The sequence below is a fragment of the Lutra lutra genome, chromosome 7 (genome assembly GCF_902655055.1).
Source record: "Lutra lutra chromosome 7, mLutLut1.2, whole genome shotgun sequence".
In the NCBI taxonomy this organism is placed as follows: domain Eukaryota; kingdom Metazoa; phylum Chordata; class Mammalia; order Carnivora; family Mustelidae; genus Lutra; species Lutra lutra.
Genome location: NC_062284.1, coordinates 68,361,419 through 68,375,795, shown reverse-complemented (window position 1 = coordinate 68,375,795; position 14,377 = coordinate 68,361,419). Strand labels below are relative to the sequence as shown.

Sequence of the window (14,377 nt, the reverse complement as noted above, 5' to 3'; positions counted from 1 at the left end):
AAGTTTAAAAAAATAGTATCTCGTTGCTGAAAAGAGCCACTGCAACTTTGAGAATAAAAACCTTCTAAAGTATTTTTAGGATATTGAAAAAACCAAAGGTGATTCAGATCACAAATAATGTATATGTTTAGTTTTCAAAGATACAATATAATTTACACAAAAGCACAAAAAAATCTAAAAAAAAATAGAATCCCAGATACACTGTCTTTGCACTAACTCATCATTTTTGTCCCTTTTTTTTTTTTTGCCTCTGTTTTTTTTAATTGGGCAGGGTCCTAAAAGGATTAGAAATAAATTGAGAAAATAATAATCATGGACAAAAGAAATAACCAATTTGCCAGTAAGCTATTTCTCTTTCAACCTATCCTTCAGAAGTGCTTCTTAGAACAAATTCTCTGCTGTTTCTTTTGTTTATTTTTGTGTTTCTTCTGTTTGGATTGCGTGGCCTTTTAGAGAGGGAAACTATCTGGCTGTATTCCTAACATTGTCTTATTTATTTTCTGAAATTAAATTGTATATATGTATGTATACTATAATAATTATGCATACACTAATAAACAGAAGTATAAATATTTTAATAAATACCAGAAATGTGTTTAAAATGCAACCAAATTAATTTTTGCAGCATCTTTAGCAGTTAGTACACAAAATAAACTGAAGTTTCTAGGCCAACTCAGGGGAAGACAGATGGAGATGTTTTGTACAAGGAACGATGGAGTAGAGTTTTTATTTATTAATGAGGAAATAATGCCAAGTACCCATTAGGTCATATTACAGAGAAGAAAATTTCAGCTGTTTATAGTTCTTCATATGCAAATTATCCACTGCATGGTTCAAATTCATGTGTGATGTTTTAATAACACCAGTGACAGTATTGTGATCATGTGGTGATAACTGAAACTATGCTTTGGTGTTGCCCCATCTGCAAAATGAATATAACTCTGCCAATTTTAAAAGTGCTGTGTGAAGATTAAATGAGGTAATATACAGAAAGTGTTTAGCACAGTGCCAGGCACATGGTAATGTCTTGGTAAGTTTACCTCTTTCATTACAGGAGAGAAAATGTTACTTAAAAAGCCTCAGTTTTGTCCCTTTAAAATCTCTTAGTAACTTGTGTTGGTTGGCTCTAAGGACACTGAAACATTTAAATCAGCATTCTGAACATGACCTTTTTACACTTTAAGAATTAATGATGTTAGTCACACAGTGAACTCACCAGGCTTACTATTTAATACCTGCTCTCTGTGAGTTACTGACTACCCAAGAATTTCCAGAAAACAATCCAATCCTTACACATAGGGAATTTTGTTATGATCATTTCAATCATCAGCTAATCTTTTAACACCAATCTTTCTTAATTAAAATGAATAACACCTAAATAGTTCTATGTATAATTTTAAAACTAGAAGTTGTACATTAGCAAGCTTATCAGGCTGACCAATTTCCTGAAAGTCTTTTCCCTTCTTTCTGTGAAATGGACTAATAGTATAACTGCAAGCTTACAGCAAGAGGTATTCTGAGAATTAATTAGAAAGTGATGAAGTGTTCTGCCCCAATTTCAGGGGCGCCTGGGTGGCTCAGTGGGTCAAGCCGCTGCCTTCGGCTCAGGTCATGATCTCAGGGTCCTGGGATCGAGTCCCACATCGGGCTCTCTGCTCAGCAAGAAGCCTGCTTCCCTCTCTCTCTCTCTCTCTGCCTTCCTCTCCGTCTACTTGTGATCTCTCTCTGTCAAATAAATAAATAAAATCTTTTAAAAATAAATAAATAAATAAATAAAATCTTATTAAAAAAGAAGTTACCCTCTAAAGAAAAAAAATTACCCTTAAAAACTACCCTTTAAAATAGTCATTTTTAGTAAACAGAGCAAAGTCTATCAACTGATAAAAGGCAAATGTTCTCATATTTTTAATAGAAAAAAGGTTACTTTAGTGAACTTAACATTGATACCTGGCAAGATATTAAGTCACTTCCCATTTCCCAGCCTTGCAATACTGTCTTACTACCAGACATCTCCAAACGTATCTCCTCTGAAGGTAATATATTTGTCCTCTCCCTTTCATACTGCTCATCCTTCAGGTCATTTTCTCCCAGAAAAAAACTTGCATGCCCATTTCCTGGAGTTGAGTTGGGCAACCCCGAATTGCTCTGAACTTACTCCTTCTGACTTGTAGTTCACCCTCCACGCCCAACTAAACCATTAATTCTCTAAAAATATGGACTGTGGAATTGCTTACTATTGTAGCCCAAGTCTGGGATAGGAGAGGTGTCAATGAATATTTGTTGAATTAATAAAAGAGTGGAAAAAAAAGAAGTCATCCATCTTTCAAAGTTTTGTAAGATGTCTTCATTATTCATGCAAACAAGGGAGGAAACTGTCCACTGCCTACAAGTGATCTCCCCATGAAAGATGCTACAATATGGACCAGACCAACCAGGCTCTTATCAGAAGTGCAGTTTGAGACACTATAAAACACCAAGATTATCCAAGGATCAGGTGACTGGCATTAAAATAAACTGAGAGTGTATTCACCAACTTCCTACTTCTCCCCAGCTTGCTCTCTCTGTATACATACATATGTCCTCTCCACCTCTTGACACCAGTCACTAAGACCAGGATCAGTCCCATATGTGTTACTAATAAGTAAGCAGATTCCCTACCCAAAAATTATCAGCCCACTGCTTGGTTTTACTAGTATAGTTCATTTAATTCTTAAAGACTTTTCCTCTCTCTATCTCCTTTTAATGCAGTATAGTATACTGCAATTAAACCAATATCAACAAATTGTCATTTTTCTCTGCATGTAGTTTTTGATGTGCAAGAATTAGGTGACAGATGAAAACAAGGATGGGTGTTGAGGAGGCCATAACTTTTCCAGGACTGGTGTTCACCATGCCATGTCAGTCATCCTTCTAGTATCACCTCTGCTACATGTGCCTGCTTAGATCATTGGCCTCTCCAATTAAACTTTTCCACGAGTCCCTTGAAATTACCCAGGAAAATTAAATCAAATAGTTTCCAGAGGCCAATAGTGTATTTTAAAGATAGAGAATAAGAGAGAAGAGGGAAAAGATACGTACTTCTCTTTTATTTCAGCGAACTTTTAATTCTTGTCTCCATTAAATTTTCATGATAATTTAGTAATCTATTTCTTATGCATAACTAATTTTAGATGTAAAAGCTTAAGGGAGAAATATATTGAATGACTGTCAATCCTTCTCCCTTGCATTGGGCTAAGTGCTCTTCCTCTACCATTGGAAGACAAAAGGAAGAATAAGACATGATGCTTATCTTTCCATAACTTACATTTTTCTAGTAGCATTGCCAAAAGCAAACTGAAAGAATCCAAAATGGAGCAAAAGTGCTATGTATGGCTGGAAAAGGCAATTCTATTGAACATCTCCTATAAGTGACCTCTTCAAAGGGTACTGAAATTAATTCACTAAATTTGCAGTTCTCCCTTCAATTTATGCTAAATTTCAAATTTCTAAATAGTTTTTGACCAGTAAATAAAACTTGTTTTTTATTGATAGAATTAAAATAACTGCAAACTTTTGCTCAAACTACTTTTTTGAAAACTAAATGTTGATTGTTTTTAGGTACATAACTTAAGAATTCTTCAATCATGTTGTAATCCTAAAACATATTTAGGCTAATGCATAGGGAAAGCTTTTGGTCAGTTTCTAGGTTGCCTAAATAATAGGTATTGGACATCATTTCAGATTAGGGGGACGGTCCTTTAAGCTGCTCGAAACTCATAAAAGAGCTTCAAGCTAGGCTTAAATCTCATTGCAAATCTCTGGATTTCAGCCCAGCATGCATGTATACCCAAAATACTACCCTAATTGTCCAAAATCACATTGAGGCTCCTGACTCTGGCACAGATTCTTGGTTCAAGGTCATTCTTAAAATATTGCTTCAGGTCCATTTTATAGCCTTTTTATTTGAAACCAAAAAATGAGGGGGAAATTTGGTTTAGTTCTTCACTGCGCCAGAGAGAGATCCCTAGGCAATAGCTCTTCAATTGAAATCTTTTTTTTTAAAAAGTTTTACTTATTTATTTTAGAGAAAAGGGAGAGGGACAAAGGGTGGGGGGAGAGAATCTCAAGCATGGTGCTTTATCTCACGACCCTGAGATCATGACCTGAGCCAAAACCAAGTGTCAGCTGTTCAACCAACTGAGCCACCCAGGATGAAATTACAATTTAATGAAATGTAAGTGTTTTACCCAAACTAGAGAGAGAGAGTTGTGGGACAGGAGCAGTGTACTCTGTTGTCAACTAAATTTGGGAAACCATACATAATCTCCTAGAGTTTTGCAATTTATATTAGTATCAATTAGGCTCAGAGATTTCCTACTGTGAAAACTTGTTCACTTTTATTCAACCTAATATTTCCCAATCAGCCACAGAAACTGTGCAGTAGGAAACACCATTAATATCTCAAGGGAGACCAGTGTCCTAAGAAACAAGGTTTAGAATTGCTGCCTTAAGTAAAATCTGCATGCTGAGTTGATTCTGAATTTGTTCCAAAAGCATTTTCTCAATATTATCTACAATTACATCTAAAGTTCAAGTAGGCAGATAAATGGAAAATATTACATGGTAATTTTAACATGGTTAAGTGTGGTATTTATGCATATTGAAATATACCTCATTTGCCCTGTCTTATATTAACCATAAAAAACAAACTGAGTTTGTATATAGTCCTGATAAATAAACAAAGATCATTACAATTTTAGGCATGAATTTAACTAATAGATTCAAGCTTCCTATTTGAGTATCATCTGCAATGATCTATTATTATTTCAACCCCCCTGTACACTATTTAGTTTGGCTTTGTTTTGATCTCAGAAGTTCTCCCACTGTTATTAATCTATTGCATTCCATTGCCCTTATTCTTCAAGTGCATCAAAACAGTTAATAGAGCCCTATTTTATGAGGATCCTTTGTGTTTAAATCCACCCTAAACTTAAAATGCAAAATCTGGGGTGCCTGACTGGCTTGGTTGGTAGAGAGTGCTACTCTTGATCTCAGGCTTGTGAGTTGGAGCCCCAAATTGGTGTAGAGATTACTTAAAAATCTCTAAAGCAAATAAAATGCAAAATCCATTTTTATATAAAGTCCTTTTCCCCCTTTCCTCTCTGGGCTATTTCTTCTCCTGTTTACAAAGATGTTGCCATCCTATTTATTCTCAGAAGGACACTAGCTAATGGCTCTAGCAAGTACTCATGCCCACTCTAGTAGAAGTGATTACATTCTTCTGCAGGGAAGTTGACTGGAACAGAGAACTTCCAGAGCCAGTTCTCTCCCAATATACATCAAACCAAAAGGTCTGAGAATGACATTATCTGCCTAAAAGGCAAATTTTACCTGGACATGGATATTAGGTAATTCTCTTCTCTGGTTCCCCACCCTAATCCCTTTGTCTTTATATATTACTACACAAAGCCTTTTGCACAACTAAGGTAAATAGGTAAATTTGCTTTGTTAGCAAATTAGGTATGACTTCTCTACCTAAGTCAGGTGCAGATATAATCTCAAATATAGTAGATGTGAATCTTGGTCAAGAAATAGTTACGTGTTCAGTGACTCTTTAATTTAGCTTTCTGAACCATGTGAAAGGCAGAGGATTTTCATTTTCCAACCTATTTTGTGTATAGGAAGACTGGATATGACCTGGAGTACATTATGCTAAGTGAAATAATCCAGACACAGATGGACAAATACTACATAATGCCACTTATAGGAGGAATCTAAATCTTATAGGAGGAATAGGAGGAATCTAGTCAATCTCGTAGAAGCAGAGAGTAGAATGTTGGTGGCCAGGGGCTGGAGGGAAGGGGGAGATAGGGAGGTATTTGTTAAAGGGTACTAAATTTCAACTATGCAAGGTGAATATGTCCTAGAGATATACTGTGCAGTGTAGTGCCTATAGTTTATACTGTTACATGGTATATTTAAATATTTGCTAAAAGGATGGATCTTAAGTGTTCTTATCACAAAATAATCATAATAAATTAAAAGACTGGAGGGAACTTTTGGAAGTGGTGGATATATTTATGGCATAGATTGTGGTGGTAGTTTCACAGATGTAGAAATTAGTCAATTTGTATACATTAAATAAGTACAGATTTTTGTATGTCAAATACCTCAGTAAAGTTTTTTTTTTAAAGAAAGATTGGATATGGTTCAGAAAAGGAAGGAATTCATATGGAAGCTTACTTCATTTAATGAGTTATTTTTTTCTCCATATTACTTAGATATGCACAATTCCTGCCTTTTCTTCTGTGTGCCATATGTGTAATTAAAATATAGAAAAGTATTGTATTCCACTAGAAATGGAAAAGAAGTTACTGTGCTACCAAAAGTTTTTGATACAGCGAAGGAAAGCTAGGATCCTGAGAAAAGAAAGAAAGCCTTGCCTTAATCCCAAATTTACAAAGAAAACCAACCTCTAGCTTAATATCCTTTTCACTATTCTGGATAGACCCTCTAGGCTTGTGGGGTTTTTTCCCCTGGGTTTTCTAGACTTGAGGTTATCTCTTTAAATTACTGCCTTAAACTCTGTGGGGTGGCCATAGGAGATGAGACCCTAATTTGGGGGCATCTGGGATCATAGTTATAAGTGGCTCATTTAAGTGCCAAGTAAGCTGGCATTGATGTCTATACTCCACATCCCCTGCTGTAGCACTACTTGAAATTGTCAGAAGAGATTCAGACCTGCCTGTCATTGTGAGACTGTGGTACAAGACCTATTCTTCCCTGCAATTGAATTCATTGCATAGCCTTCTCACATAGTAGTTACAGAGCTATCATCAAATGCATTTCCAGACCAGTTCCAAATGTTGGAGCCTCTGAGATTTGTCGGAGGGACCCAGAAGAACTTGATCAATGCATAATTCAGAGAGTCATTCCTGATAAGCCCATTTTGAAATCCTCATATAAGTTAACTATGGAGCCATCGAAGGGCTCTAAAACATTCCTGGGACCTGAGGGCATCCAGGTTGAAATAGAACCCTTGGTCCCATTAAATAGTTGTTTTTAACCTTATCTGCACAGTAAAATCGCTGGAAAGCATTAACAAATATTGATGCCTGAGTCTTCCCCCACCTTCTCAGGATTCTGATTTAACAGTTGTCTCCCAATAATCTAATGTGATCCTCTAACATGATCCAGTGGTTCTCAGTTTTGGCAGCATGTCAGAATTATCTGGGGAGCTTTTTAAATTCCTGGTGCCCAGGCTGTACCCCATATCAATTTAATGAGAGTCTTTGCGGGTGGGACCTGGCGTCAGTATTTTTTTTAAAGTTCCCTAGCTGATTACAGTATTTAGCCAAAGCTGAGCGATAGGAAAACCTGGAAAAGGGAACGTGGCTGACTGAAAGCTGGCTTCTCGTGTTCTCTCCAATTCACTTGGGTCTCTGAATGCTCTAGAACGTAGGCTAAAGAGCTGTAACACAGCTGAGTTGAAAGGGAAAATACATGTAGATGCTCTGGCTTGGTACCAAAAAGAAAATGATGGTCAGTTCAAATGAGGATTTACAAAATAAAGAAGAGATGCACCTGTGGCAATAAATTATGTGTACTTTGTCACCAGTTCTACAGGATTGCATTTTGTCAGTAATGCAGGATTTTGGTTCAGTTCCATAGATATGTTTCTCATTGTTCTTTTTTTAAGTTGGGGTTGCCCTGGTTTTCTTATTTTTGTTTTGATAATGTGAATTATTTTTCTTTTGTATAACCTGCTAAGAACTGTTCGGAGCATAAGCAAGTTTACCATCTCCATATTTAGAGGTGGTGTGTATATTTGCTAACTACTAGCAGAGATTATTGCTGAGTAGGATCTTATCCAAAGAATTGTTGACAGTTGGGTTGCTGAAGATTTTGTGGCCAAAGTCAAATCCCACAACACTGTGTTTATTTGCTTTTTGCCAATTGTTAGGCCATATCCCGTCACAGTCTAACAATCCAAAAGAGAATATTGCCAAATCATTGGCTGGTTTTCAGAATGGCTAACCCTTTTTTTGCTATGGAACTTACAATGCTTAATTCTAATCAGTGAGGCATGCTTTTGCTTGAGTCAGTGGCCTATCACAATTAAGGATTTCTTCTTAAAAGAAATGAATGATATTGACCATGGTTGGGAAGAGCAAAACCTTTTAGTAATTGGATCCAAAAGCAAGAAAATGGTCTTGAAGGACTGAGTTCTTTGTCCCACATCTGTCTCTCAGGCCAGTTGTCAGTTGCCCAGTACACTGCTGCCATCTCTCACTTGGCACCTCAATTCCCAGCTTAAACAGCAGTGTTATTTCTGTCAGGTGTAGAGTGATTGACTCTGTCTGTTGATGGAGTGCCGGACCCAAAAATTGTCTAAATTCACCCTCTCACCCTTCCCCAAGGGGGGAGTTCTGACAACAACAGGGAAAGTATTGACCATCCATTACCAATCCCTTTATGATGTTATTAATGCTCTCTCCTTTTGCAGGATATGAATATTTCTTTCATTTTAGGAGTGCATGTAATGCTTTTATTACCCTTATTATTAGTTCAGGTTAGGTTCCAGTTTTGTCACTTGTAAACCTACTAGAAGGCTAAATGTGGAACCACCAGAGAGAACAGGCTTTCTTACCTCCCGGGTGAGAAGGGTAAGCAATCTGAGGACCAGTTCTCCAGTAACAGCTTCTCTCCCCAGTGTCGGCAGTGTGGTCTAGCATCTCCTGGCCTCTCATGAATTCCTACGTTTACATACCTGGGTCTTACTTAATGTCTATTAGTACAAATCTTATTTTTGTTGGGTTCCTTGGCATGCTTTTTCCTGCAATTTACTCATTCTAATCTAAATTTAAAATATTTCACAAGACAACACTATAATTAAGACTAAAGTTAGGTCCTCACAACTCAGGATAGCTTAAGTAATTTTTTTAGTTCCCTAAAGATACGAGACATGAGCTATCATATCCACCTCCCTGCCACAACGCTTCTCTTCCTCTAGGCCCTCCATCAACCTGTCCCAGCCCAATCTTCTGGAAACAGAATTGTATACCCAGATTTATTACCTCTTCTACTCACTCCAGCCCATTAGCTTAGCAATATCTTGGAAGTCACATTTTTTATGAAGAATTTATCCTTCTCCTAGTAAAGTAAGCAGTCCTTCAAAACCTATTCATTTCATCAGGTAACTTTCCCCTTCATTCAAAGCAAAGCCATGAGAATGGAGTAGGGACCTTCTCATGGTAATGCAGAGAACTATGTCTCACACAAGCTGACATCTAACTTTTCACGCAAAATTTTACCATCTAAGATATTTAAATCTATACCATCTTAAAAGACCTCTAAAAAAGGGTATTCAAAAACCAATGAACATATTTAAGGCATCGGAATACTGAAAATGAAATGCAAGAGTTTGATTCAGATCTATCACACTTTCTGAACTCTGCTGCATTTCACTTTAGTAGACAATCCAATCACCTTTACTCTCATTTTAAATAGGAAGGAAACATCTTTTATTTGTTCATTCATTCAGTTAATGATTGAGGAATGTAAATAGTCTTCATATTTGTAATTTCAAGTTTTTGTTCTTCTTTGGCTTCTTAAACAAATTTTGTTGAGCACTTTCTTTGTACCTGGATATAGTAGCTTCAACTTTATATGTGTCAATTTGCACATTTTATGTATGGGGCATTCACACTTAAAATTAGTAAGGCTTTCCCAGAAATAATAGGAAACGACTACCAGAATTCTCTTCTAATAAGTTATTCTCCATTTATTTTTTAATGAAGTGTTTCCTTTTGTATCTTAGGATTTCCTAATAGACAACGGTGAATCAGCTTCTTTTCAAGTATGCTGAAGGTTGAGTGGCTCCTTCTTTAATAGGATAATAATACAACCTGCCAAGAGTTTTAGGGTTTACTTAAAGCATCCCATTAAAGGTTTCTCTTTCCAGGAGAATTCACCGTATCAAGAAAGTATACTTCTATATGTAGCCTATGAAAATCTTATAGAAATGAAGACTATTTATATGATATATATCCTGACTTTAAGTACCTTGGTATTGTAACATTCTAATTAATGATACAGAATGAGTTTCTTTCTTTATCTCTCTCTTTCATTTTTACTGTAGAATTAGAGTAGAGGAGGAGTGGTATACCCAATCGGCTTTATGGTTACTCAAGGTTAACACTAAATTGTGTTTCAAACTATAAAATAAGTTTGGCATTTTGTGTATGTTTACGAACACCTGGGTTTCATGGTTTCAAGAAATTTTAACACAAAATAAAACACATATGTGAATGTGTCCTAATTGTGGATATTTTTCATCCCAAATAATTATGCATACTGTTCATTTTCACTGGATTTTATATCTAATTTTTCACTTTCCATTACTTGACTAAAGCATTCAAAAGGAATTAGCTGGCATACAGAAGAATTCTATAGTGTTTAGGTTTGATAACGATATTGCTACGATTTCAAATTAGTTCTGACAGCTCATCTTATCCTTGAGATAATATTCACCTATATCATTCAGAGTATGTGGTAATTATATAATGAGTACTTAGATTTATTCACATTTATGTGATATATTCTATGGCTTAGAATAGAATAGACCATAAGAACTAGAAGGTATATTGGAGATCATCTGCACATATCCCATATCTTAGAGATGAAAAAACTGAGACTTGGAAAGAATTAAATATTTTCCCAGAATTATTCACAGGCAGGGATTATATGTATGCATCATACTTCCACCTGGGCTCTGTCTCCTCTACCAGGTTCCATTATCCATGATAAGTCTTAATTTTTAAAAAATTGATTATATTCCAAATTCTGTTGCTCACATTAAAGTGATTATTCACAGAACCTTCCTCCAAATGGTTATTTCTTTACCTAAACCTAAGCATAATCAGAACAATATTCTATGACTAACATGATAATTTTATTAATAACTGTAATGATTAAAGAATTGCTGTTAATGATCCATTAAAATGGCCTTAGCATTCTATATCGATTATAGTTACAAAGAAGATCCTCTTATTTTCATATTGGAAACATAATTCCCCAGATTCCCACTTATTGGTTCATTAATTAAGAAGCCTAAAAAGCATTCATTAAACAAGCAACCGAAGTTTCAAGTACTCACTGCAAGCAAAACGTACTATAAGTACTTAAGCAAATGTTTACACCATCAACCCCATGCATTCTTTTTCAGTTGACTTTAACATACATAATATTATAAGATGAAATAATAATAACATTGTTCAAATGCTAGTAATATAAACAAAATCTATTTTCATTCGGGTATTTTAAATTCTTACTATACATGTTGAATATTTTACCCCATTAAATTTAAAACTATTAAAACTGTTTATTAATCATAACTGCTAAATGATAAGTCCAACCCTGATATTTTAACATAAAAAAAACTGGGTTTTGGAAAAAATGTAATACACTAACTGAAAATCATGGACATCTCTTCTAACTCACTTTTATTTCCTCCTTCACATTTACAATTCTCTTAAGATAACATAGAACTATGGCATAGAAGATTAAAGAAAATGTTAGGAGGAACCTATTTTTTTTTCTTTTTTTTTTTTTTTGCTCAGGTGAATAAACAGTCTAATACAAACTCATTGTGGTGCAAACAGATGAGGATACCACAGATTCCCTTCTATTTTATAACTGTACACAATTGCACAAGTTGCTAAATTCATTTTGAGCACAGATTATTTCCCACTACAGAAATATTGTTTCAAAGAAAATCAAATTACTTTTTAAAATAAAATTTCTTTTCCTCAAACTAGTAAGTAGCTTTTGGTGAGCATTTACTGAGTACTCATTTACTGAGTATTTACTGAGAACTCTCTTTAAGAGTTCCTAATGAATTTTGATAGAAGACAGTGAGTCACATTTCAGTGTGAATAATATCATTTACATTTTGCTTAGTTTATAAGCATGTTGCGTTTAGGACATAGGGATTATATTTTCAAATTGGTTTGGGTTATCAGTTACAACTATAATATTAGTAAATTTGACCTGTTGCAGAAGATGTTTTTGGAAACATAGTTCAATGATCCCAATTGAGAGAAATTAGAAGATGACAGTTAATTTTTTTTTAAAAAAAAAAAGGAAACTAAGAAAGCCTGTCAGTTGAAAAATGATTCTTTCACAGATTAAGGTTCCTACACAGTGCTATAAATTAAGGACATTACTTACTGTAACTGTTCTTCATCTCTTGGGTTCCTTTGACCTTGCCTCGTTTATCAATCCTCAGATACCACTGTGTTCGACAGAAGAGTCTTCTCACTCTTATATCCCCTCCTTCCATGTAATCATAACTTCTTGTATGTCGCTCAGGGCTGGAACAGTTCACATTTGTAGCCATTTGCTCTGGAGTCATGTCATTGCAAGCTAAAGATATAGTGCCCACTAGACAGATAATGTGAAAGCATGATCTGTAGAGCAAAGTTGGCAGGATCCATGTCAGTATCCATTTGCGCATTATAGTGTAGTGCTCCGGGTGTTCATGAATAACATAATGAAAATTAAATCTTGAGTTGATTGTTGCTCCTAGGTCATTGACCTCTTCCTATCTGTGAATTGTAGATTGATTTAAGAAAGAGTAGTTGTTTTTTTCCAAATTGTTATCCTTATTCTTTTAGTTCCTGATAACAATACAGGATTCCTCCTAAAATAACTCTCTGTTGGTATTTCCTTATAAAAACAGGTTGTAATAAGCTCAGTTGCTGCGACACTGTTTACTACTTGACTTCTGTTTGCAATAAGAAATTAAGAATAGGGAAAGGAGGGGAGGGGAGGATGAAAAATTATATGTATAAATCTTAGTAGGTAAATAGTAGTATAACATGCAGTGCAGTTTGTACTGTGAAGGCACATTTAAAACAGCTTTCACAGAAGATGCCAACATCTTCATTTCTCTCTATGTAGATTTATAAAAGTTATGCATTATTAGAGACAAATCAGAATATGATTGTACCATTTATTCCAATTGCTATTTGGTAAGAAACATTCTGCAGTTAGAGCTATTGATTTAAATTAAGTCCTAAAATCACTATTAACAAAGTATAAATGCTTTCCCTAGATTTGTTTATTGTATGCTTTTATGTTTCTGGTTAATCAATTATATTCTCCTGAACTACCCGCATTTCTCAAGTTAAATGCCAGTATTGTCTGGAAAACATCAACCTTGTCTTTATATAAGTTCTACAGCATAATTACTATAGATAATTACGTGGCTCAAAAGTTTGGTAACTTTACTTTCCCCTCAGCACTAAAACCAGAGAAAGAGGTAAACTACTAGAAAATCATTCAGTATTATTTTTAAAGACAAATAACAGTAACTTACTTGTTCTGTTGATAACAGCTGGATACACAAGAATTCCATGTCTGTTGTCTGCCTTGTGCAACTTGAGCCTCTCTACTGTAGCTACAAACTATTTCTCAGCTGAGAAATTCTCCAGCAGAATCATAATTGTTTCCATAAATCAACAGGCAAGAGGATTTTCTCTCTGTGTGAGCGCGTGTATGCTTGTATGTGTGTGTGTGGAGCCTTTTTATTCAGGGCTTTTCGATAAATACCTTTGCTGACCTCATTGGAAGCAATTAAAACTTAACCAGTGAGCTGTTAGTTGAATACAACAGCGAGAATAAAAGAGGCTTATATAGTATTCATTCGATGGTCATGAGAGGGAGCTATGAACATGGTTTATGCCTAAACCTACCAGTGGGTACCTACTTCGTAGAAACAGATCTCTGATTCTGAAGCAGTTAAAAGGGGAAAGGGAATTTTTTGCACCATCTTCACAACAAAAGCATTATATATAAGTTGAAAAATATTACTTTGAACGTATATAAAAGGGATTTTTGCTGGTTAGAAAACCTTTTCAATAGCTTTACGATACGTGTATTTCTACTGTTACTTCTTTGCACTGAGAATTTTAGAACAAAACTAGCCTGTGTCAATTAACTCACATCTTAGTGTTCTAAAGCACTATGTGGCCGAGTTAATTTTATATCTTTTCACACAGAGGTATTTTACCATGGTGTATGAGTATAATTTTTAGATTTTATATTCCTAGGCTGAAAGTAAGAGGACCTAGTGTCTTATTTGAACTGAGCCACTATTTACCAGTATGACTTTGGGCAAGTCACTTGGCATTTCTGAGTCTCAGCTACTATATTTGTAAAATTAGTGCATTAGTCTAAATGATTCTGTGGTGCCTTGTAGTTTTAAAACTCTGTGAATTTGACTTGTACTAATTACCAATATAAGAAAGAGGATGCATCCTTTTAAAAATTATAATCCTTAAAAATTAAAAATAAAGAAAATGGTTTTACACTGTTTATCAGTGTTTGACTCTTG

At 35.1% G+C, this 14,377-nt stretch overlaps 2 protein-coding genes across 5 annotated transcripts in view; one reads left to right on the top strand and one right to left on the bottom strand.

Moving 5' to 3' along the window:
• Positions 1–13,612, bottom strand: part of FGF7 (fibroblast growth factor 7) — a 50,716-nt gene extending 37,104 nt beyond the window's left edge. The window contains exons 1-2 of one of the 4 annotated variants that reach the window (XM_047738850.1): positions 13,361–13,612; positions 12,211–12,587 (exon numbers count right to left, since the gene is read on the bottom strand). In XM_047738850.1, the coding sequence (XP_047594806.1) occupies positions 12,211–12,496 (286 nt within the window). In that variant the 5' untranslated portion in view covers positions 12,497–12,587; positions 13,361–13,612. The remainder of the gene's footprint in view (positions 1–12,210; positions 12,588–13,360) is intronic. The other 3 variants (XM_047738851.1, XM_047738852.1, XM_047738853.1) reach the window with 3 other exon arrangements.
• Positions 1–14,377, top strand: part of FAM227B (family with sequence similarity 227 member B) — a 194,747-nt gene that overhangs the window by 101,208 nt on the left and 79,162 nt on the right. The gene's annotated exons all lie outside the window — the stretch shown is intronic.